Source organism: Marmota flaviventris, chromosome 10, assembly GCF_047511675.1.
Source record: "Marmota flaviventris isolate mMarFla1 chromosome 10, mMarFla1.hap1, whole genome shotgun sequence".
Classification (NCBI taxonomy): Eukaryota; Metazoa; Chordata; class Mammalia; order Rodentia; family Sciuridae; genus Marmota; species Marmota flaviventris.
The window spans coordinates 116,057,005-116,081,099 of NC_092507.1; the positions used below are offsets into that span (position 1 = coordinate 116,057,005).

The 24,095-nt window shown below is 40.9% G+C and overlaps 1 protein-coding gene and 1 pseudogene across 2 annotated transcripts; one reads left to right on the plus strand and one right to left on the minus strand.

The window, feature by feature from the left end:
* Positions 1-1,134: 1,134 nt before the first annotated feature.
* Positions 1,135-4,774, minus strand: LOC114079121 (T-cell surface glycoprotein CD1b-like). Of its 2 annotated transcripts, XM_027920246.3 has the most exons (6): positions 4,633-4,774; positions 4,110-4,376; positions 3,227-3,499; positions 2,752-3,030; positions 2,427-2,520; positions 1,135-1,647 (listed from the first exon to the last, which is right to left on the minus strand). In XM_027920246.3, the coding sequence occupies exons 1-6, from the start codon at positions 4,739-4,741 to the stop codon at positions 1,626-1,628; spliced, it is 1,044 nt and encodes a 347-aa protein (XP_027776047.2). In that variant the 5' UTR covers positions 4,742-4,774; the 3' UTR covers positions 1,135-1,625. The 2 variants fall into 2 exon arrangements, with proteins under 2 accessions (XP_027776047.2, XP_027776048.2); XM_027920247.3 differs by lacking the exon at positions 2,427-2,520.
* An 11,994-nt stretch (positions 4,775-16,768) lies between these two features.
* Positions 16,769-19,884, plus strand: LOC114079124 (T-cell surface glycoprotein CD1b-like; annotated as a pseudogene).
* Positions 19,885-24,095: the final 4,211 nt, after the last annotated feature.

A 24,095-nucleotide genomic window follows, 5' to 3' on the forward strand; every position in this document is an offset into this window, starting at 1 on the left:
AAAACTAAAGGTGTTTTTTTCAGGTAGTTAATGGATAGCCTCAAAGCCCAAAACTTCTTTGATTTACATGATTTTCAAGAGTTACAATCTCTTCTGACATATATTGATTAACTAAGATATTGAGTACATTGTTTAAGATATTTTCCTATAACCTTTGCCAATCATGATTAATCTTTTACATTTTCACCTCAATCACTGGTTACTAGACTATGCAACTAGACTACGTCTCCTGACTTACTATTAATGTTTTAACTTTAAAGCATACCTATAATTATTTCATTGACCTTTAACTTTAAACATCCCTATGGTTATTGGAAAGCTTTCTTACTTCTAAATTAAAGTCCCAATAAAACACACTTAAAATAGTGAAAGTTTATTACTTAAAAGGCTGGTACTCTGAAGTGCCTCTAAAATATATCCATATTAATTCTACATTAATTTCCAAGGTAATTTCCTTTTTTCATATGACCCATTTAACTGCTTTCTTACAGAGTTTCCTTGATCCTCGGTCAAAGCACACCAATTCTTATGTCTTTGTAATCTTTAACTAAAGGGCAGGCTCTGCACCTCAACCCATTTGCCATTGATATTAACTATGTGTTGTCCATTTCCATCATGAATTTCTGTGTAAGGCAAAGGAGGGTCTGTTGGTGGGGGGAGTGTATGTTGCACAGGTTGTGGCTTTAGAATGGGAAGCTTAGTGTAAATTGTTAAGCTTTTCTCAGGAACCTTGATTTGCAATCTTTTCCCCATGAATTTCTTGAGAAATAATAACGCTATTGTTTGTATCCTGAGAGATATTGAAACGCACCTTGGGGCATGTCTTAATTGTATCCTTAGTCTCATTCTGGGAATTTTCCTGCAACCCCAGGCAACATGTACTTTTATTATTCACTGATGTATGCCCTACTCTCCATATCTTGAGTATCATAAACAAAACACTTAACATTCCCCACGGTTCCGGTTCCCAGATGGTGAGGCCCTACCTCAGCATCCGCCACCCTGTGACCCTGTCAGACAGCGGGTGCAGGAACGCCTTCACCACATGACTGCACTGGTGAATTCTGCTAAATCTTACACAAAAAAATGTAAATGAAAATAAGCACAAACAAAATGTCACACACTCTGGAAAAAAAACAACAAAGAACCATTTTTAATCTCATTTTGTGTAGTAAAAAAAATCCTTCATACCAAAATCTGAACAGAACACTCTAAGAATTAAGTGAACATAAATGTAAAACCCAAAACAAAACATTTAAAAACTGAAGCCATGTGTATATATTACATGCAAAACAGGTAAGTTACGGACACATAATTTTGTTCTGCCATTTGAAGATCATTAAGAGTATGTCACATTAAAAATATATAAAACTCTCAAGAAATTCAGAATATGTTTCTGATGAATGATGAAATATGGGTGGGTACTACCTTTGATAGCATCTCAAAATAAATTCACAGTTCTTAATTGTTTTTCTGCTTGTATATAAATTATATATATGGGGAAATGCTTTGATCAACATCAATGCTAACTTGATGAAATGTATCAAGGTTGACTCCTGGGATGACATCCTGTTTCTGAACTTCTTGGCACTTATTTCAGATGGGAGAGATGACATGATGAGAGTTCACTGGGTGTCCTGATACGACCTGTCAAGAAAGCCAGAAGAAAAAGCCAGTTGTGTCTAAGACATGTGTGTATGTCCTCACTTATAGGAGAACCATTCACAATAGCCAAAAGTGGAAATGGTCCAACATCCAGTAATGAATAAATGGATGAAAAAATGTGTTGTCTACACATGGAATGGAATGATATGAAATATTATGCCTCCTAAAGAAAGAAGGAAATTCTGATAGGCTACAACAGAATTGAACACTTATTGCTAAGTGAGATAAACCAGTAACAAAATGACAATTACTGCATGTTTCAGATTGGAAGAGTTACACAGGATAGTCAAATTCCAAGAGATGGAAAGTGGAAGGGCCACCAACCAGCGGGGAGGAAGGGAACAGAGAAGTGGTTTTTCTTTTTACACCTTTATTTTATTTCTTTATTTTTATGTAGTGCTGAGGATCGAACACAGCACCTCACATGTGTTGGCGAACCCTCTACCACTGAGCCATAACCCCAGCCCCAGAGAAGTGTTTTTATGTGAAAAGTGAGTTTCCACTTTGCAAGATGAAAAAGGTTTGGGAGAAGGATGATGGTGGTGGATGCAAAGAATGGAAATGCGTTTAACACACTCAAAAATGGTAAAGATGGTACATTTTGTGTGATCTTTTCCACAATTTTTAAAATTAATTCTAAGCAGGTAGCAGGAGTGAAGAGGAAGTTCTGGTGGAAAGAGGAGGTTTTGTGCTACACGTAGATGGCAGGAGAAAACAGTGGGAGCACCCACAGAGAAGGAAGACTAAGGAAATATACTCACCTGCGCCTCCAAAACCACAATGCAAGCCCCAGAAAAATGAGCACACAGGGCACTATAATTGCCAAAATGATCAAGCCAACAGAGAGGGAGTGTCCTGTTAATGGGGAGTGAGCACAGGGGATAATGTCCCTTCAAGTCCCGTACATTCACCCCTTCCCTTCCCTTGTGTAACTCCACAGCCTTCATTCTCTAAAGTCCCTTTGTCCACTCTTCTCTCCTGCTCCCTGTCCCCAGCCCCACCACCAACCATTCTCTTTTCCCCTCAACCTTCCAATCCTCCCTCTGTGCTTGAGCACCACCTCCCCCATCTGCACCCCTTTCTCACCCCAATAGAGGACGAAGTCCTGCCCTCCTAGGCTGCTGTGCTTCACCCTGCAGGCCAGGCCAGCTGTGTCCTCAGCTGCCACATCTAGGACTGCTCTGAGATACCACGTGCCATCTGCATTGGGCAGGATGTCACCTCTCTGGGTGCCCTCCTGCTTCTGCTCACCTCGCATCCACATCACCCACACGTGTTTGGGGTAGAAGCCAGAGACATGGCACACCAGCAGCATGCGGTCAGGCCCAGGACTGGGACCACTGGACAGCCAGGCCTCAGGCTTCACTGGGACAGGAAAGGGAAGGAAGGAAGGGTGTCACATTATGACACTAACCCAGAGCACAGGGACCCATACACCCACTTCTATCTCTACTCATTTGGAAATGAAAACAGTTACCCATGAAGCCCCCCCTTATTCTTTGGGTACACTCCTTCTCTGGGGCTGAAGAGGCAGTGGACAGTGACACCCAGCAGGACCTACCTTGCCTCTGCAGATCTGCCTTCCCTGCTTCCAGGACGCTCAGGAGATATTGGGGGCAGGTTTCTAACAGCAGCTTCTCCACTGTTTCGCAGATACCTTTGTACTTCGTGATGAATGTGCAGAATTTCTGTGCCCTGAGGTCACCTTTCTGGGAGGGCCAAGCTGACTTGAAGCTTATAAAATCCATTCCTTTTAAGGACCCCCTCAGGAAGCCCATGATGGTTCCCCCAGCGCGCAGCTCACAGCCTGCTAAGCCCTGGATCTCAAAAGGGTCTGTGCAGAAGGAAAACAGAAAAGTTACTAAGTAGCAAACATGAAAGAAAGGGATGTGGGGAGGACCCAGGATGTTGATTCCCTGGGAGGATAAAAATCTGGAAGTTGCCATGTGCAGCCTGAATAATTACAGCATTGAGAGACTTTCAGGAAGAAAGCACTGAGGGGAGGTATGGATATTATGAACAGGGTATGAATCCGTGTATAGACTGGGTATAGGAGAGAGGAGAGGCAGAGGGTAAGGAAGAGTGTCCTGCAGTCACCAGCACAGCTTTCAAAGGAAACCAGAGCTTCACATGGAGAGGAAAAGGCTGAATGGATGATGAGAATAGGAGGCACATTTTTATGTCTCTCAGGAACAAAGAGGAAAAGAAGGAGCAAGTTTCACAGGAGACACAGGGCTGGTCACGGAGCAGAGCATACCCATCAGATCAGGTGCACATGCAACAACATCTGGAGGTGTGGAGTCAGAGCTAGAGCCTACTCTAGAGAAGAGTGTGATTGCAGCTTAGTAAATAAGGGAGGAGGGGGAAGGACCTCAGGGAGCAGTGCCCTGGAGCAGGAGATAATAAGTCAATAGCGACCTTTCAGGTCTGAGGGCTGCACTTACATTTCAACTTGAACTCACGGACATGATCCTGCACTTCACTGGTGAATACAGAGAAGTAATTGCGGAAGATCTCCTCCACCATCTGAATGGCCTCATCACTGAAGTTGCCCTTGGCCCAGGGTTTTAGGAAGATGGCAGTGCCTGTGTCACTATCCCAGCCAAAAACCTGCACATCATCCAACCAGCCTGAGCAGTGGTTCTGTGTCCAGGTGCTGTTGACAAAGGATGAGATTTGGATGACATGGAATGAGGTCGGCCCCTGGGAGGCTGTGAAGAAGGAAGGAAAGAGAGTGAAGAGAAAGGGAGATGCAGGAAGGAAAGAGAAATCATGCGTATTGACATGCATAATACCTGACACACCTGAGATCCCAGGACCTCAGGCTGCAGCCCCACCTCCAGCAGGTGGAACAGGGCTGGAGTCAGGAGGGGGCAGGACCTCAGAGTCCAGGTGCACCTGGGCAAGGCACCCTGCCTTCTATCAGAAACTCTGCGCCAGTTTATGAGCTGCCCGAGCTCTTCTTACCTTCCTGATTGTCACCACCTGGGAAGAAAATTGCTAGCAATACAAGTAGCAGGACCAGCTTTGCACTGAGAGAGGACTCTTGACTTTCAGCTGATATTTGAACTCTCATTTCAGAAACCCTGTATGTCAGCACTCGGTAGTGACTTCCTCTCTTCCAACTGACAAATCTCTTCCTCATACCAAGTGTATAATGGAGAAGTACAGTGCCTCCCACAGCCCTGGGGACTCCTACTCCACCTCTCATTTCCCCTGTACCCCTGACTCTAGATTTAGTCTCACCTCCAAAGTTTCTAGCTTCCCCTTAGGTCCTCAGGATCCTTGAGATGAAATCAGAAAAATCCCTTTGTGATTCTGAATGGTCTCTTCATCTCCCTAAGCCTTTATCTATAAATTAAGGGGGTAACAATAGGCCATTTGTCAGCTGCCCCTGTGTTAGGAAGGGTCTTTCTGGTTGATCCAGCATCCTTCCATTCCATGTGCCTGTATTCTCTGGTATTGTTGTTATTCCTTCCCAGGATTATTAGTGTCTCCTTTTTCTTGTGTCAAATCCCTCGTCTGGTTCCCCTAGTTCACATTCTTACTTCAATCTTGATTTCAACTTTGTCAAACTCTTTGAATTTCCCACTGTAACTGTAAAATCAGACAATCTACCAGAGTCCTGGGAGAAAAATCAATAGATGTAATATAGATGACTAGACAAGACCACAGAGAAAATGAAGAAAAATCTCGCTCTTATTTTACTTTCCCTATTTTATTTACCAAAATAGAATACAAAGAAATGAACACAAAACCACTGATCTTGAAAGATTTCTTTCAGTTGAGTCAAGTAAAAATGTCATTAACGCCTATGATGGAAGTGGAAAGATGACAGGTGATACAGTATATAGAAACCCTGGACCAAAGCAAAACATAAAACACTGTGAGGCGAGGGAGGCTTTCTCTGTTACTCTGTCCCTTAATGGTTTGTTGGTATTATTGTTTCCTTTTTGAACACTAGGAACTTCAGTGGTTGCTTTTGTTCTTTCTCTACAAGTGTATTTTACCCTATCCTCAGTCCTGGACCTGTACGTGAAGGCAGACAGGCAAACACACTAAGTGTCGGAGTCACAGCAGTAGCAAGGGAGAGGAGAATGAAGAGAACATACTGAGGGAGAGAGAACTCATGTACCAAGAGGCTAAGTGCATTTGGAAGCCTTTGTTCTCTTCTATGCCACATCCTGTGTGTCTTCTTATGAGAAATGTTTGTTCACACCATTTTCCCGGCTTTAATTGGATTATTGATGTTCTTGAATTTTCACGTTGGAATTTCATACATATTTTAGATATTAAGTCCCTTTCAGATGAACAGTTGGCAAATGTTTTCTCCTGCAGGATGTCTCTTCAAGTTATTTTCTTTGCTGGGTAGAAACTTCTTATTATGATAGAATCCTGTGTGTCAATTTTGGTTTTTGTTGACTGTGCTTTTGGCTTCCCATGCAAAAAATTGTTGCCTTTACTAATGTCTTCATGGTCCCCCCCCTATATTTTATTCTAGCTGTTTCATACTTTCAGGTATTATATTTAGGCTTTTGATGCATTTTGTGTGTTTCTTTTTATTAAGGTGTGAGATTTGAGTGAAGTTTTCATTGTCTATATATGGATCTCCATTTTCTCCAGTACTGATTATCAAAGAGGCTGTCTTTTCTCAAATGTGTGGTTTGCTGCCTTTCATGAGACTCAGTTGACTGTAGATACATCTTTGTACTTCTGGGATCTCTATCCAATGCATCTTGCTCGTGGCCCACGCAGGTGATGAATCTGGGTTTCCCTGCATGGAGTGGGCTGGCTGAGAAATACGGTGAAAAATCACACCACTCAGAAAATTGTTTTAAATAGCTGGGGCAGGATGGCTCTTTGACCTTAAGGGTTGAGCTTCCAGGCTGGAAAGAGAGAGCAAGAGCTGTGTTTGCTTTATTTTTATGGGGGAACTTCAAAGGTTTTCTACAGAATGTTCTTAGAAAATTAAAGTAGGAGGTGAGCTATCCAGTTCCCAATGGGTCAGGCCCAACTCCGGAGCTAGGAGATCAATCTTCCTACCCAGAGAAGACTGAAGTCACCTGTGTTGCATAATCCATTCAGTGGGAGGGGTCACAAAATAGCTTGCAATGCCAGACCAAAATCTCCTTGGCTCAAGGCTGGTTGAAGACACTAATTAGCTCCAGAGTGGCTTCCCACACCAACTTATGGAGTGTGTCCTTATTAAGATGACCTCTCTTAGATCAGTTCTCATTCTACTTTCAGTCCATTTGTCTGAAAAAAATATTGAGGGACTTTTATGCATATGATCAAAGATCATTTATATAAGAGGTTACATTAGGATTTATTGTTTTAGATAGAATTTCATATCTGAGGATAATGCTAAATTGCCCAGACTTGGTTTAGAGAGAAATACAACTTATGGGAAAGAGAAAAGGTTGTTAGTGGCATTTTCTCCAATGATCAACAGATCCACTTCTCATAACATGTCCTATTATTTCCAAGGAAGCTCTTTCACCAGGTCATGAACAAAAGGTTAATTAACAACATTAGTTAATTTCTACTTATTATCATTATAAAGAATAGTAATAAATTCCCCACAGTGGTTTGCAAGTCCTCTATTTTGCAACACTTGGGTCTATGTGCTTTACTTTCACAAGCCTGATCACAGTTCAGACTGTCATGAGTTGTTCCAGACCCAGGGTTTGATGATCATTTGTGCCTTTGTTGATTCTGCTGTGAGCCAGCTATGAGATCATCAGAACAAAGTCAAGGAAGAAGAGTGACAAATAAACCTACAGTCAAGATCACAGCAGTTTAAAAAGTTTTTATGTTTCATGTAATATTTTCAGGCACCCAGTGTTCAGCTTACTCTGTGTACTTCAGGTTCACTTGTGTGAACAGATTTCAAAAACCCAGAGGTAAGGGGTTGCACTTGGATGTGAGAGGGATTGGTATGAGTGCCTGCAAGGTCTGTGCACACTCGAACAGAGATGCACTGACAAGCAAGAGGCACCAGGGACAGGCCCAGCGCTTGCCTGTCCAAGACACACTCATACCACTGTTGCTACCACTGGGTGAACATACCCGCTTGGCTTCAAACTTGGCTCAGGGAACCAACACATCTGCAAAGATGCGAACAAGATATCAGCTAAAGAAACACTCGGCACTTTCTTTTCACAGATTACCACCTTCTGTTCCATGAGGACTCCTCTCTCCATGAATGACCATTTTGCCAAACATAACCTGAGTAGGAAAAATATTTCAAAATTCACATTCTTAACTATCCTAATCAAGGGTGCCCAGGACACAGGGCCACCACAAAGTTTTGCACTAATAAAATGTCCTGTGAAAATAGAAATTAATAAGTAATTAAGGAACCCAGTTTTCAGAGTCCCCAATAAATAATATGTTGATAAATATCCCAAAATACTGCCCCTAAAGCAAAGGAGATGATCATCTCCATTTATGTAGAAAGAGCATTTAACAAAGTCACAAAGTTTATCTTGAAAGCAACTCTCTCAACAGTAAGATATAGAAAGGAATTTCCTCAACATAATAAAAGACAACTATTAAAATCTCACATAATGAATGTGGAAAAATTGAACAAGTAACTCCAAGAAATCTACTACAAGACAAGGATGCCCCCACCTACCACTTCTATTGAGCACATCACTAGAAATCCTAGCAAAACCAATCAGACAAAAAAAAAAAAAAAAAAAAAAAAAGAAGAAAAGAAAAGAAATAAAAACACCTATTTGAAGGGAAAGGCTAAAATCATCACTGTTTTAACATGTGATCCTGTAGATAGAGGATCTCAAACATTAATAACAAATAAATGAATTCAGTGAAACTGCAGAATACAAAGCATAGAAACAATGAGCATTTCTATATACAAACAACAGCCTACCCACACAAAAAATAAAAAAAAAAAAAATCTCATGTATCATAGTATTAAAAATAAAATATTTAGGAAAAAATTTAAACAGGATGTAAATGATATGTATGCTAAATACCATGAATGTTGACTAAATAAAGAGGACTCAAGCAAATAGAAAGATTCCCTTGCTCATGTTAAAAATATTGTTAAAACTTCAATATTACTCAAAGTGATCTACAGATTCTAATCAATACCTATCAAGCAAATGACCTAGAATAGGCAAAAACAAATAATTGTGCAGAAGAAAAATAGTCAGAGCCATCACCCCACCTGATTTTAAATGTTTGAGGAGATGGATATGTTTTACCTGATTATACCATGCTTGTATGCATTGAAACATCACGTGGTACTCCATTAATATGTACAACTTTTCTATTTTTAATGTGTCAGTGAAAAAATGAATATAATTTAAATGAATAAATAAAATAATATGGCAAAGCTCCATAGTAATTGAAAGTGCAATTAGCATAAAAAAGGCACACACCAGAGGGACAGAATGAGGAGCCCAGAAATGAACTCAAACATATTTGTTAAACTAATTTTCAGCATGAGTGTCAAGACTATGTAATGGGGAAATGATAGTCTCTTTAATAAATGGTACTGGAAAAACTGCATTTTCACAGGCACAATGGTTAACTGGACACATATTTTGCCATACACTAAAGTCAATTTTAAATTGATTAAAGATATAATGTCTACAACCATGAAATTCCTAGAAGAAAAGATAAGGGAATTTGTGAATATCACCCCCAAAACTCAATTTCCAAGAACAAAGATAAATGAACAAAACTATACAAACTCACATAACTACAGAAACACCAATATCCAGATTTAAAAATGGACAAAGACTTGAATGATAGAAATGGCCAGTAGATGTATGAAAAGATGCCCCCAAATCACTAGTCATCAGGGAAGTGAAAATTGAAACTACAAGGAGACAGCACCTCATACCTTTTAGAGGGGATATTATCAGAAAGACAAGGGATAGCAACATTATTGAAGGTGTGCAAAAATGAGAAGCCCTATGCCTGGTTGGCAGGAATATCTCTTGGAGCAGCCATTATGGAATACAGTATGGAGGTTCCTAGATAAATTTAAAAGAGAATTGGCATAGGACCAGCTTCCAACTATATACCTAAAGGAGATGAAATCAGTATCTTATAAAGTTATCTGCAGTCTCATATTCATTGCACAATTATTGACAGTAGCCAAGATACAGAAATAACAAAACAAACACAGAAACAACCAAAGTGTCCATCAACAGACAAATGGCTAAAGAAAAGTGAGTTTGAATATTCTTCAGTTTTAAAAAAAGAAAAAGAAGGAGGAGGAGGAGGAGGAGGAGGATATCTTGCGATTTGCAACCACATAGATACAAGAAGAGAATTAAAGAGCAATGGCTAGAGAAGTGGGGGAGGGAAGGAAAAGGGGAGATATGGTTTGATTCATTCTATATCAAATATGCAGAAAGAATAAGTGCCGAGATCTTATATATAATCAGTATAGTTACATTGTAATATAACAACACTCTAATATTGACTATACTCAATATTGTTAATATTGTTGGATTCAGAATATTTGCTAAAAGAGAAGATTTTAGATACTCTTGCCCCAAACCAATCAACAGTAACTCATTGTGAGATAATTGATTTGTCACTTTGCTATGTACCATATCACTTTTCATATGTATATATACACATCAAAGCAATGTGTTGTATACCTAAACTATAGATGATGAAAAGTTTTTAATACAAAATAAATTTAATAATCCATTTTCATTCATTACAAAATCCTTGTTATTTTCTGACCTATGAAACCTTGGTCAGAGTCTGTGATTACTGAGTGCAATGCCAATTTGAAACCACGTGGTAAGGAGTGATTATTGATTTTCAATGAATAATTTCATATATGCAAAGAGACAGAAAGTAATATAAAGAACTAACTTTTTCCTGCATAGGTTTAAAAACATCGTCAATTCCTTATTGAAGGAAATTTCATATGTCATATATATTTCATGAAATTTTCAACAGGTATATCTAAATGATAAACATTATTTTTTTTAATGTGTAACAAAAATAACCTTATGGTACCTAAAAATTAAAAGTTGTTTCACTATCATTAAATAGCTAATTACACTCAAAATTTCCCCACTGTCTCATGAATTATATTTTTATAATTTAATGAATTAGAATAATAGTAAGGCCATACCTTGAATCTTTTTAACCTATCACTTTCTCCTCTCATTTTAAAATAGGATAATATGGTTTCAAAAACCAATTCCAAGAACTAGATTAGTTTGATTTTCTAGACCTTCTCAAAGAAAAAGGAAAATACTATGGTTTTTGAAGGGTAAATATCATCCTCAAGTCATAATTATGCTTTCAACTCATGATCAGAACAACAGGGTTCTACTCATCCATCTCACATCTACTTTTTTCCCACAAAGAAAATCCTAGTTCCCACTGAATTTACCTAATAACATATCACTACATACTCACCACATCCCCCAAGTGCCCACGTCAGACTTAAAAGACGTAAACACTACCACCAATGTCATTACTGAAAACTAATTTTTTTTTACCCTAGAGTATATTTCCCTGGAAGGTAAAGTAAAATAGCCTACTTTAAATCTACTTCAGATAGCCCCTGGCTCCGTGGAATGGCATCAACTTGGGTAGTGCTCTTGTTCAATTTATATTTTGCTTCAATTTTCACAAATCGATGTTTTGTTCAGTGATTTTTACAAAATTTACACTTGGAGCAGGATTTCCATGATGGTAGGGCAATGAACAGAATATCCTTTCCCCAAACTCAGCGATAAAACAGGATAAAATTCTCAAAATAAAATGCCTCGGCATCCGGAAATGAGTGAGGGCGACAACAAATTGAGAAGAGCTTGCTCAAAAACAAGGACCTGAGGCTCCCTGAGAACAGTGGGGGCTGCACAACTTAACATGGGGAAGTGCCTGCCCTTCCCCTGGCCAGACAGTCTACTGCGCTGAGGATCAGCAGTCAAGGAAGGGTAGACCCCATCTGGAACTCCAGAGACAGGCCCCATGCCCAGAGGCTTGTTGAAACAATGGCCACAGGTGGTTAAAGCCAAAAGTCAGCCTCCCAGCTGCCAGAGGCTGCAGAACTGGAGGGAGAGAAGGACCGGGCAGGGCTGAGCAAAGACACCTGGGAGAGGAGACAGGCATAGTGGACTCGGATCAGTGCCCATTTGTTTGCAGGGGTCTGGAAGGCTGCACACAGGCTGAGGAAGGTCCAAAGAGGGATGTGGGGCGCTACCCCTGAGCTATTTGAGCCTCTTCACTGGCCTTGGGGCCAAGGAGATTCTGGGCTGGCATTGCCAGAGATTTTGTGGCTCCTCCCACTAACTGCACAATGCATGTGACCTCTGTCTTCCCTGGGCCAGGAAGACTACTGATCTCCTTGCTCCAGAGTTGGGCGTGACCCATTGCTTACTGGAAAGTCCACCTCCTATCTTAATTGGCTAAGAACATTCTGTAGAAAGCCTTTGAATTTCCTCCAGATAAATAAAGCAAACACAGCTCTTGCTCTCTCTTTCCAGCCTGGAAGCTCGGTCCTTAAGGTCCACGCGCTGTCCTGCTCCTGCCTCTTTAAAACTATTTTCTGTGTGGTGGGATTTTTCGCCATATTTCTCAGCCAGCCCACTCCACATAAGGGGAACCCAGCTTCCCAGGCCTGCAATGGCCATGGCAAGGGAGGGACAGTTATCAGCCTCTCCTGGTTACACATGAGGACTTGCACAATGAGAAAGCGCAAGCCAGGACAGATTTGCCAACTGCTCAGGTGTTAGGTGTGCAGCCCAACCACCAGCAAAAGGCAGAAGCTTTAATCTGCTGCGCGACCAGCACGCTAGCTTCATACTAGAGGTTCCAAATATAAAAGTTAACTAGTGAGATCAAAATAAAGACACACAAAACTCAATTTACCTTTTTCTTGCCCAGCTAAGAGACGGCTTCTCCTGGCTCCTGCCTCGAGCCACCTGGTGGTAGCGAGGTTTACACAAGAGACCAGCAGGAGAGAGAAAGAGCACGCCAGAGAGTGGGCTTTTATTGGGGAACAAAATATTCAGGGGAAAATTCCATCCAATGAAGGTCGAGGGGGATAGCATTCCAAGGTCAGGGTCAGTGATTGGTTTCCAGGTCAGTGGTCAGTCACACCCCCACATGGACAAGCCCTGGCACCTGGAAAGGATGGGGAAAGCTCTGACTCAGCTGGTCTGAGTGCCTTACACCCAGTCAGGGAGGTATCTCAGTCACTGCAAGAATGGCTTCCCACAGTAAAAGCAACAATAAAAAATACTGAGCAGAGACATCAGTGACTACAAACTGCATGGCTATAAGAATTTACAAAGTTAATCCAGGCAGATAACCAAACAAAAATTTTTCTCATTATATATCTTACACTTGGAGCAGGAAAATACAAAATAGAAAAAAAAAAAAAGCAAAAGAATCCAAACAAAAACAATGACTTTATTTAAAGAGTCCTGTACTAGAAACAAACCAAAGTTTTCTTAAATGAGTTGATGAATAATAAATACTCAATAAAATTTCATTCAACAATAAAAAGGAACAGTTTTCCTGATATAATTAGCAACAAAGATTCCTTTCCATAATATAAAGGAAAACAAAAAGCCCAATATAAAATATGTCTACAATGTATTCCCATCTTAGGTAGCTCAGGAAATATAGTTCTATCCTTAAGAGGCATAAAGCAGGAGATTAGTTGCAAAAGACCATGTTGGGGTGGTTTTGAAGAAATCCAATTAGGCATTATGGGATTCTGAATCAGGATTGTGGTGTTGTTTATCAGGGCAATCATATTTGTTGAAATAAATGGAACTGGATATTTAAGATACATGCATTTTACTGAAAATTGTACATTAATAAAGTTGATTTAATAAAAACTGTGGTAACAAAACCATAGAAACAGTAAGTAGGACATGGTCAGATGAAAAAAGCAAACATTCAACATCAGCAGGACACAGTCTCAGCTGTTTCACCCCCACTACTTCAGCATCCATGGGTGACTCTCTCCTATTTAGTGCTTAGCAAAAGCTGTTGAATTAATGAATGAAATCTAAAGGGACTACAGTCTAGCCATGGTGCTCTCAGGACATTCTTGTTGGAAATTTGTCTTCCATACACTGCTGGTTGCCTTGATCTCATCTCAACCCAGAGGACACATTATATTGCTCTTTTAAAAAAATATTTTGGGATATCTCTGCCCACATACAATTCACATGTGACTTGTTTCTCTCCTCTCTCCCCTTACCTCTCTCTCTCTCTCTCTCTCTCTCTCTCTCTCTTTCTCTCTCCCCCTATCAACTGAAACGAGTTGCCTCACAAACATCATTGGAAGGTATATAATGAGAAAAATTTACCAATACAATAGATAATCCAACATTATCTTTGTGTCATATGTGCTTTTGTGTTTTGTTTGGTTTTCCACTGAGCACATATGACATGCAAAAAATGTTCTATTGTCATGGTCCCCACACCCAAGAGATTTAAAAATAAAAGACAAAAAAGACCCCAGTAATATCAGTACAGGCGGGAAGTGAGGTATGCAAGCAATAAAGTCCAGTTGAAGTGCTCTCTGGGCATAAATGAGGAAAAACCTGCTTCCCTTCAAGGTTCAAGAAAAATCTTTGGAGGAACTGGCATCAAGGCTTTGAGCGCTGAGTACTACATAAAAAATGGTGAATCTAAGACGACTATTCCCAAGTTACAGAAAATAGATTGCCTTACATGAGCAAATGATTATTAGGTAGAAAAGGAAAACAAAATTAAATGGAGAGTAGAAGAGAGGAAGGACATTCCTATGCTGTCCTAAGTTCCTTGGCTGTGGGGCTCCCATCATATTGAGGGAAGCGCGAGGCATGGAGAGGCATCTCATGCCGTATAGTGTTACGGCCTGGGAAGGAAAAGAAATGGAAGAAACTCTAAATATGTTGGGGAAGGTTGCTGAGGATAAAGTGGAGTGATTAAAACACAAAAGCCAAGACAGGTGACAATGGAATATAGAACAAGAAATTGGGAAAAGATGAGGAAATTTGTAGAACCCATGAGTCCGTCTTAAAACAAATTACAAAGACTTTCAAAAGTATTAGGGGCACCATTGCTGACAAGGGGATGAAACTCATGGAAAGGGGTTCACTGTGGATACTGGACACACACTTGGACTTTACCTTAACCCCACCGCTGATTCTACTCCATCCTCCAATTTCCTTACTGAACATGTACATTCTGGGCATGAGCCACATCAGGCATCCTGTTTCAATCACTCTGTTCCTACTTTTCCAAGAAATGTTCCTTGTCTAACTCCAAATCTCATGGTTCTATGTGCCCCTTGTGTCCCAATGTTCTGTTCCTCAAATCACCCATGTTCATTACTTTCTCACAATTCTTTCTGCATCAGGCATCACCAAACTTTCCTCTTAGGATCAAGACCACCTGCTCACATTTCCAACTCCCATTTCCCTGACCCCAGCAGAGGGTCATGTCCTGGCCTGCTGGGCTGCTAGCTTCACTCCACTAGACAGGCCAGCTGCCCCATCAGCTAACACACCCAGGATGGCCAAAGACAGTTTTAGTCAGCTTTGCTTTCCCATGACCAAGAGACCAGAGAAGAAACCTTAGAGCAGGGAAAGTTTATTTGGGGCTCACAGTTCCAGAGGTTTAGTCCATGCCTGACTGAGTCCACTGTTCTTGGTCAAGTGAGGCAGCAGCACATCATGGTGGAAAGGCCCAGTGGATGAAAGCCATTCAGCTTGTGCTGGAGTCTGGAAGCAAAGACAGGGAAGGGAAAAGGGGCCACAGGGAAATGCACCCTTCCAGGACATGCCTCCAAACCCACCTCCCCCAGGCTGCCCCACCTGCCTGCATTTACCACCCAGCCCCATGCATTCAAACCAACATGGATCCATTAGGTTACAGTTCTCGTGATCCGGTTATTTTACTTTAGCCTATTCCTACATTAAGAGAGGAGATTCAGCATCATCTCATGTCTGTAACAGAAACCATGTCACATCAGCATCAGGGAGAAGATAATTTTGTTTAATGCCCCATGGCTGCTGCTCACCCCACATGCACATCATCTAAACAAGCTTTGGATAGAAACCAGAGACATTGCAAATGAGCAATAGTCAGTCACCTGAGGACTGGGTGAAAGGACAGCCAGGAATCTGGACTCACTGCAGAGAGCACAAAAGAGATTCATATGTGAGAACTTAAGCAGAGCTAGGAAAACATTATTCATTTAATAGGCAAAATTATATTTTTTCCTTTATGGTAAACTTATATCAGGCAAACTTCATTATGTCCTTTTCTTTGTCCTTTTTAACGAGTGTGATATAAAGGGTCAAGCCTTCCCTTTAAATATCTTATGGGATAGGGGATGCATGGACTAGAAGTGTCCTCTTGAGGCATTAGGTACAGCAGATACTTGCATCACAATGCAACGACACTAAGTAACATATCAAGTTTCTGCAGAATGTGACCACCTATCTTGGGCTAAATAATCAAGTCTACCAGGTCTAGTTCAAGCAATGAGGCTAAATATTGCCTCCACAAGTAGTGTCCCCAGGACTGGGTCAGAGGTAGATCTGATACCTGGACATCTAGCACTCCAAGCAACAGAAAAGGACTTATGGGAAGCAGAAACATGGTTGGAAAACCAATAAGAATGAGAATTAGGGAGGCCAGAGAAGGTGCGTGATACAGGGAAGAGACACCGAGGACCTTGGCAAGGGCTAATGATAATGCAGAGAAAGCAGTGGGAGAGAGGGAGGCTGTATTGGGCAGATAAACCAAAAGAACCATTCCAGATTAAAGAAGATTGGATCAATTGTTCAGTATTTCCCCAATAATTGACAGATATGTAATAAGGGATTAAGTACATGAATTGACCTTTCAAAATCATGTAGGGACTTTTGTGAGCTCATCTGAAGAAAGCTGAGGACCTGGAGAGAGGCTGGAAACTTTGGAAGTGAGACTAAGTCTGAGAGCTCAGGGATGCAGGGGAAATGAGAGGTGGAGTGGGAGTTCCAGCATTCTGGGAAGCACATTTCTTCTCGACATGCACGTTGTATGAGAAAGCAATTTGCCAGCTGAAAGAAGGAAGACACTACAGAGTGCTGAGAAACAGGGTTGCTGACATGAGAGATCAAACACCAGCTGAGAGTCAGAAGCCCTGTGTCAACGAAATGCTGCTCCTGCTACTTGTATTGCTAGCAGTTCTCCTCCCAGGTGGTGACAATCAAGAAGGTAAGCATAGCTCTGGCAGCTCATGAACTGGTGCAGAGGGTCTGGTTGAAAGTAGGTTGCGTTTGCCCAGGTGCACCTGGACTTTGAGGTCCTGCCCGCTCCTGACTTCAGCCCTCTTCCACCATGTTGGAGGAGGCAACCTGAGGCCCTGGGGCTCTCAAATGTGTCAGGTGTTATATTTCTGCAGTCCCTGGGATCTTGGTATCTTTCCAGTGTCGATAGTTTTTCTTTCTCTATAGCTTCTCCCCTTCACTTAAGTCTTTTCTGGTTTTCTTCACAGCCTCCCCAGGGCTGACCTCATTCCATATCATCCAAATCTCAACCTTTGCCAACAGCACCTGGACAAAACATTGTGGCTCAGGCTGGTTGGGTGATCTGCAGATTCATGGCTGGCATAGTGACACAGGCACTGCTATATTCCTGAAGCCCTGGTCTAAGGGCAACCTCAGTGATGTGGAAGTCACAGAGATGGACGATATCTTTCGATTCTACTACTTTGGATTTACCCGGGAAGTGCAGGAACACATATCTGACCTTCAGTTCAAATGTGAGTTCTTTCCTCAAAATTGGGTTCTTTCTGTGACCCTTGGTTCTCACTCCCTGTGGTCCTTCCCCCTCCTCCCTTCTTTACCCAGATGCATGCACACACTTCTCTAGAGCAAGCTCCCTCTCTGACTTCTCTCCTCCACAATCTGTGACCTGGGTGGCTCCTCACTCCTCTCTGACAGATAAAGGTGTCTGCTGTATGACCAGCTCCTCGTGAGTCCCCTGTGAAACTTTCTCCTTATTTTCCTACTTGTGCCTGAGTTCCATATAGTGTGGCCCATCATCTTATCCACCCCTTCAAATATTGCCGTGAGTTCTTCCTTCCCTGGGGACTTCTGCTTCCTTTGGGATATTCGTGCTGGTGACAGCATGTCCCTGGCCTTTTCCCTCTGCCTCTCCTCTGCCCTGTAACCACCATCCCCTTTACCACATCACTGTCCCCTTCATGAGAGGCACAAGTCTCCCCAACACTCTACCTCCAAAAGTCACTAAATGCTGTATTAACTTATTGTTTCACATTCCAGAATTTTTCCTCACCCAGAATCTGTATCCTGGGTCCTCCCCACATCCTTTCTTCTTGTTTGATGATTATTAACTTTTATATCTGTTTTCCATCTGCACAGACCCCTTAGAGATCCAGAGCATAGGAGGCTGTGAGCTACAGTCTGGGGGAGCCATCGTAAGTTCATGGAAGGGGGCTGTAGGAGGCCTGGATTTCCTGAGCATCAATACTATCTGTTAGCCTGCCCCAGGACCCAGCAGCAGCAGGGCAGAGAAGGTCTGTGAAATCTTTGCAAAGTACAAAGGCATCTTTGACACAGTAGAGCACCTGCTCTATGAAACCTGTCCCCGGTTTCTCTTGAGTGTCTTGGAAGCAGGGAAGGTGGATCTCCAGAGACAAGGTGAGTCTGCCATTTCACTTTCAGTTCTCCTTAAATCCAAGAGTAGGCAAGCACCCAGGGAGGAGGAGGGCTTCATCAAGGATCTATTCCATTCCCAAAGGAGAGAAGGGGCTTAATGTGCACATCAGTCTGCGTCCATGTGCTCTGGGTCAGCACCAGCAGGTGACACTCTCCCTGCCCCTGTTGTCTTAGTGAAGCCCAAGGCCTGGCTGTCCAGTGGCCCCAGTCCTGAACCTGGCCATGTGCTGCTGGTGTGCCACGTGTCTGGCTTCTACCCAAAGCCCGTGTGGGGGTGATGTGGATGCGAGGTGAGCAGGAGCAGCAGGGCACTCAGAGAGGTGACATCCTGCCCAATGCTGATGGCACATGGTATCTCCGAGCAACCCTGGATGTGGCAGCTGGGGAGGCGGCTGGCCTGGCCTGCAGGGTGAAGCACAGCAGCCTAGGGGGACAGGACCTCGTCCTCTACTGGGGTGAGAAAGGGCTGGGGCCCAGCTGGAGGTGGAGGGAGGGGGTGCCCCAGCACAGAGGATGGGCCTGGGAAGGATGGGGAAGAGGAGGAAGTAAGCAGGGGAGAGGTGGTGGTCAGAGAGGGGAGGGAGGTGAGGAGAACGGACCTCTTGAAAATGAAGGCTGCAGAGCTGGACACAGGGAGGCCAGGGAGTGAATGCATGAGATTCGCAGTGATGGTCTGTGTCCTCCCTCCCCACGGCAGGACGCTCCATGCCCATTGGCCTGGTCATTCTGGCAATTATAGTGCCCGCTCTGATCTTCCTGCTGGGCCTTGCGTTATGGTTCTGGAGACGCAGGTGAGTTTCTATTTCCTTACTCTTCCTTTGCTGTCCACTCTCCCACTCTTCCTACCCTGTGTCTATTTAGACTATGTCAACCTCCATTTTCCACCAGTCTTTCTTCTTAACTCCATCTCCTGCATGGAGCTAATATAAAAATGTGGTAAATGACACATACTACGATTTAATATCTGTACCATTTTAACTGTGTTAAATGCATTCACATTCGGTGCATCCGCCACCATCATCCACATCCCCAATCTTTTTCATCTTGCAAAATGGAAGCTCACTTTCCACCTAAAAACACTTCTCTGTTCCCTTCCTCCCCACTGGTTGGTGGCCCTTCCACTTTCCATCTCTATCAATTTGACGACCCTCTTCAAGTCTTATAATTGAAATTGTACAGTCTTTGTCACTTTGTGACAGGTTTATTGTATCTAGCAGTTTATGTATGTTGTAGCATGCATCAGAATTTCCTTTCATCTCAAAACCTTGAGTAATATTCCACTGTATGTGCACAACATGTCTTTCCCCATGTATCCACTACTGGACTCCTGGGTTCCTCTACCATTGACTATTGTGAATTATGTCACTATGAATGGGGATGTACACACATCTCTTACATTGAGAATTTTTTTTTTTTTTGCTTTTTTTCTTGACAGGTCATATCAGGACATCTAGGGAGGACTTATTATGTCACCTCACATCTGTGATAAATATGTACAACCCAGAAACTTCAGATGTCAGACCAACTGAAATCTCATATTTCATGAGAAATCATTGTTTTTTTTTTTTTTTTTTATCAAATCAGGATTCTAATAGTTTACAGGAAAACAGTCACTGTCTGTATACCAGCAGAAAATAAGGAACATTGAACTTATTTTGAGATAATATCAGCAATAAAACCACCCAGATTTCATCATTTATTAGGTACTTATTCTGCCTTGCTGACAGTGTTTTATAACTTTTATTAAGTTAATGTTCTGACATGTAAGGATTTTCAAATGATAAAACAACATTATGTCTCTGTAACTTACTTGTTTCTGTATAAAGTCTGCATGTGTATTGAAAATACATTTTAAATTTTGTTTATGGTTTTACATCTTAGTTCATGTAATTCTTACAATTTTCTTGTCCAACATTGGTATTATGGGTTTTTTGACTATATAAAAGAAGTTATAAAATGTTTCTATTTCTTTTTGGTACTCTCCACAGTATGGGGCAGTTTATATGTGCTCATTTTTTCCTTTATATTTTTTTTATAAATATTTGACAGAATTCACCAGGGAAACTTCAGGGAAAATTTTTGAGAGAAAAGTTTTAAATTTTGTGTCATGTTTTAAAAAAATAAACCTAACTCTATTCAGAACAAGTATTCAAATTTTTCTTTTCGTGTATTTGTTAAGCTTCAAATATTTTGTATAAGTCATCCAAATTGCTCAATTCATTATGACACTTGGCTCATATCTCCCTTTTGCTATATTAAAGTCTATAGGGTTTGCAGTTATGTACCTTTTATCTGATAAGGAACGTCTGTTATCTCATCTTGACAAAGAGTTATCCATTTGTGTAAGTTTCAAAGATCCAACTTTTGACTTTGTTGGTTCTTTATATGATCATATCATTTTCTTTATTTTTTTCTTCTTTCTACCTCTTTTAATGTGCTTTTCTAGTTTTCTAGTTTTTATTTTTTGATGTAGATTCATACGTATCTTATTTTCACAGTTATTTTTTTCACATTTGCTTTAAAAGCTAAATGTTTTCTGTAAGCGGGGCTTTAGTCGAAGTCAGAATGTGTGAAGTGCTACACGTGGTCCACGTGGCCTTTGTTGTTTCGATTTTCTAATTGTCCATTTCTTTCTTTTCTTTTCCTTTCTTTCTCTTTTCTGTTTCTTATTCTTTATTTCTTTTCTTTTCTTTCTTTCTTTTTTTTTTTTTTTAGTACCAGGGATTGAACCCAGGAGAACTTTAACTCTGATCCACATCCCCAGCTCCACCTGCTTTTTAAAAAATTTTGAGACAAGGTCTTCCTAATTTACTGAGGGACTCATTAACTTGCTGAGGCTGGCTTTGAACTTGTGATCCTCCAGTTTCAGACTCCTGAATGGCTGGGATTATAGGACTGTGTCACCACATCCAGCATTTTGTAATACATTAATTATTTAGAATATGTAATTCTGAATTTCCAGATAAAGGAGCCATTTCTGTTTACTTTTTTAATCACTAATTCAGCTTTATTCCACTGTGTCAGAAAAATATTTTGTATGTTTTCAGCCTTTTGAAATTTGTACATACTGTTTTACAGACAAACTTCATTTTCAGTATAAATGTTCTATGTTTAGTTCAAAAGAATATACATTTTTCTCTTGTTAAAAAGTTGGATTGTAAATATATCAATTAGGACATTTTTATTAATTTGCTATTTATAACAGATGAAGATATCAAGTGCTTTATTTTTTTCATTTTAACCTTTTAATGTAGACAGTTATATTAAATAGACTTTATTTTATTTTTCCTTTTTATTATTATGACATAAACTTATATATTTATTGGATATAGTGTGATATTTCAAAAAATATATGCAATGTACACTGACAAAAATCAAGAAAACTAGCATTTATCTCTCCTTTCCATTTCATCATGTTGTGAAACTTCAAGTGCCTTTCTTTTAGTTCTTTATAAAATATAGAATGGCTATGGTGAACAAAAGTCATCCTACTTTGCTATAAAACACTAGAACTTTATTCTCATATCTAAGTTTTTGTGCTTATTGTTCATCTTCTTGCCATTCTCCCTTTTCAAGATGATAGCCTAATTTGTTTGAAATTGCCTTTTCTTTTTTTTTTTAAATTTATTTATTTTTTTTCATAGATTACAAAAACCACAGCATTCAGGCTGCAGTGTGAATGTCATGGGATCCTTTCAGCCAAATCTATACCAAAAATCAGAAGGAAAAGGAGTAGATTGGAAATATTTGAAAAATCCAGAGAATGGACAGGAAGAGTCCATTTATTTGTAAAGGTACAAAAAGGAGGCTTCTGGTGTTAGAGATTACTGTCAATTTAAAAAAAAATCTAAGTGCTTTGCATCAGGATAAAAGAAAAGATGCCTTGAGGGGCATCTCAAAAACCTGCAAGACTCCCTTCCCACGATAGTTGCATCAGAGATGCAGAAATATAAATTTGTTTCAAATATTTCAAGGCTGAATCATCTCAGGAAAGCACCCCACAGTAACCAATGTGCCTCCAAACATTTTGGGATTTATCCCCCCCTACCCAACTAGGAAAAGACTCCATGACCAGTGCAACCATTGTTCAAGTGGTGCCAGGGTGTGGCTTATGTCTGTGGCAGACCTTGGCATTACTGTGTGAGGCTCATTTGGAAGACATGCAGAATGCAAGGCTTATGGAGTCATGTGGAGTTTCATTAGTATTTCAGTGGAATATCTGGAGTCCTGACAGTGTGTCCTAGGGTCAGAGTCCCAGCTAGGAGCACCTAGCTGGGCAATGTGTGTAATGGAAACATGAAAACATGGATGTAAAACTGCAGTTGAAACCCAAGAAAGGTCATGGTACCCACAATGTGAAATGCCTGCTAAGGAGAGGTACAGGCAGCAGGCAGAGCCAGCCAGGAAGCTGCCTATGTGCTGTAATAAGCAAGGCGCTGGGGACAGGGCTTCCCAAGACCTTGGCAGCCCACATTCTACCCTAGTACTCTGTGTGTCAGACAGGGAAATTTCGAATTTCATGGTTGCCCCACTTGGTTTCAGTCTTTCTCTGAGATTATCCCTATTACTATTTTCTTATCCTACCCTTTTCAAATAGAAATTTTTGATCTGTGCCTGCCTCACATTGTATCCTGGAAGTATGTAACATTTATAAAAAACAGGGACTCACGTTAAATGTGCCTTGACTCTCAGAGGAGAGTTTGGATTTTGTTGAGCAACGTGGGAACATTTGACTTTGGGACTTTGGTGATGGAATGAGTGGATTTTGCTTTGTGAGATGTATAAACCTTGGGGATCAGGGACAAAATCTATGGCTTGAATATGGATGTTTTCCCTGAAAAGACCACATGTTACAGGCTTGGTCCCCAGGTTGGGTCAATTAGCTCACTTAGAAGGTGCTATTGCTCTTCAGGAGGTAGGGCTTTATAGGAGATTCTTTATTAACTGTCCCAAGGTTGAACAAGGGACCCAGGCACATCCTTGGCCTCTGTTTTTTCTCTCCCCCACCCTCTCTACTTCCTGGCCCATGATGCGAAATGTTTGCTATGACATAACATTGGCTTGTGACACCCTCACAGTCTCACAGAAGCCTAAAGCACTGAAATTGCCCAATTGTGACCTGGAGTGCCCAGAACTATGAGCTAAATAACCTCTTTACCCTTTATAAATGTCTTGGGCATTTCACTTTAAAGGTAGACTGAATTATACAATAATCAAATAAAAAACGTTAACTTTCAAGTATCCATAGTGTTCTATTTTCGATAATGCACATGAGTCCAGCCCACAAAACAGCCATACATGCCCCCATATTTGAATTCTCAAGACTGACATGGTTGGGCTCAATGAGGAACCTAACACAAGTGCATGATGACTGCAGTGATTCTTTTAAGGGCTCTCTGGGATTTATCACTACAACACACTATTCTTCTCCATCTACAATACCCATATTATGATTTTTATATTCAATAACTAAAGATTATTGTTACTTCAATCCTTGCACTATTAGTGAAGTAAACAGTAGGATGGAGTGGCCCATGAACCTATTTGCTCACGAGCAGAAGTTCTACTATTCTGGTAATCGTAGGCAAGACAGGTGACAACTCAACAGGTTCAAGAAGCTATACCATGTGAAATATTTGAGTAACAGAATACTGAATTTCATCCTCTAAATTTTCATTCCTAGTCAATTCAACATGATGAGTATTTATTTAAAATTTATTATTCTCTTTCTACTACTTCACTTCAGGA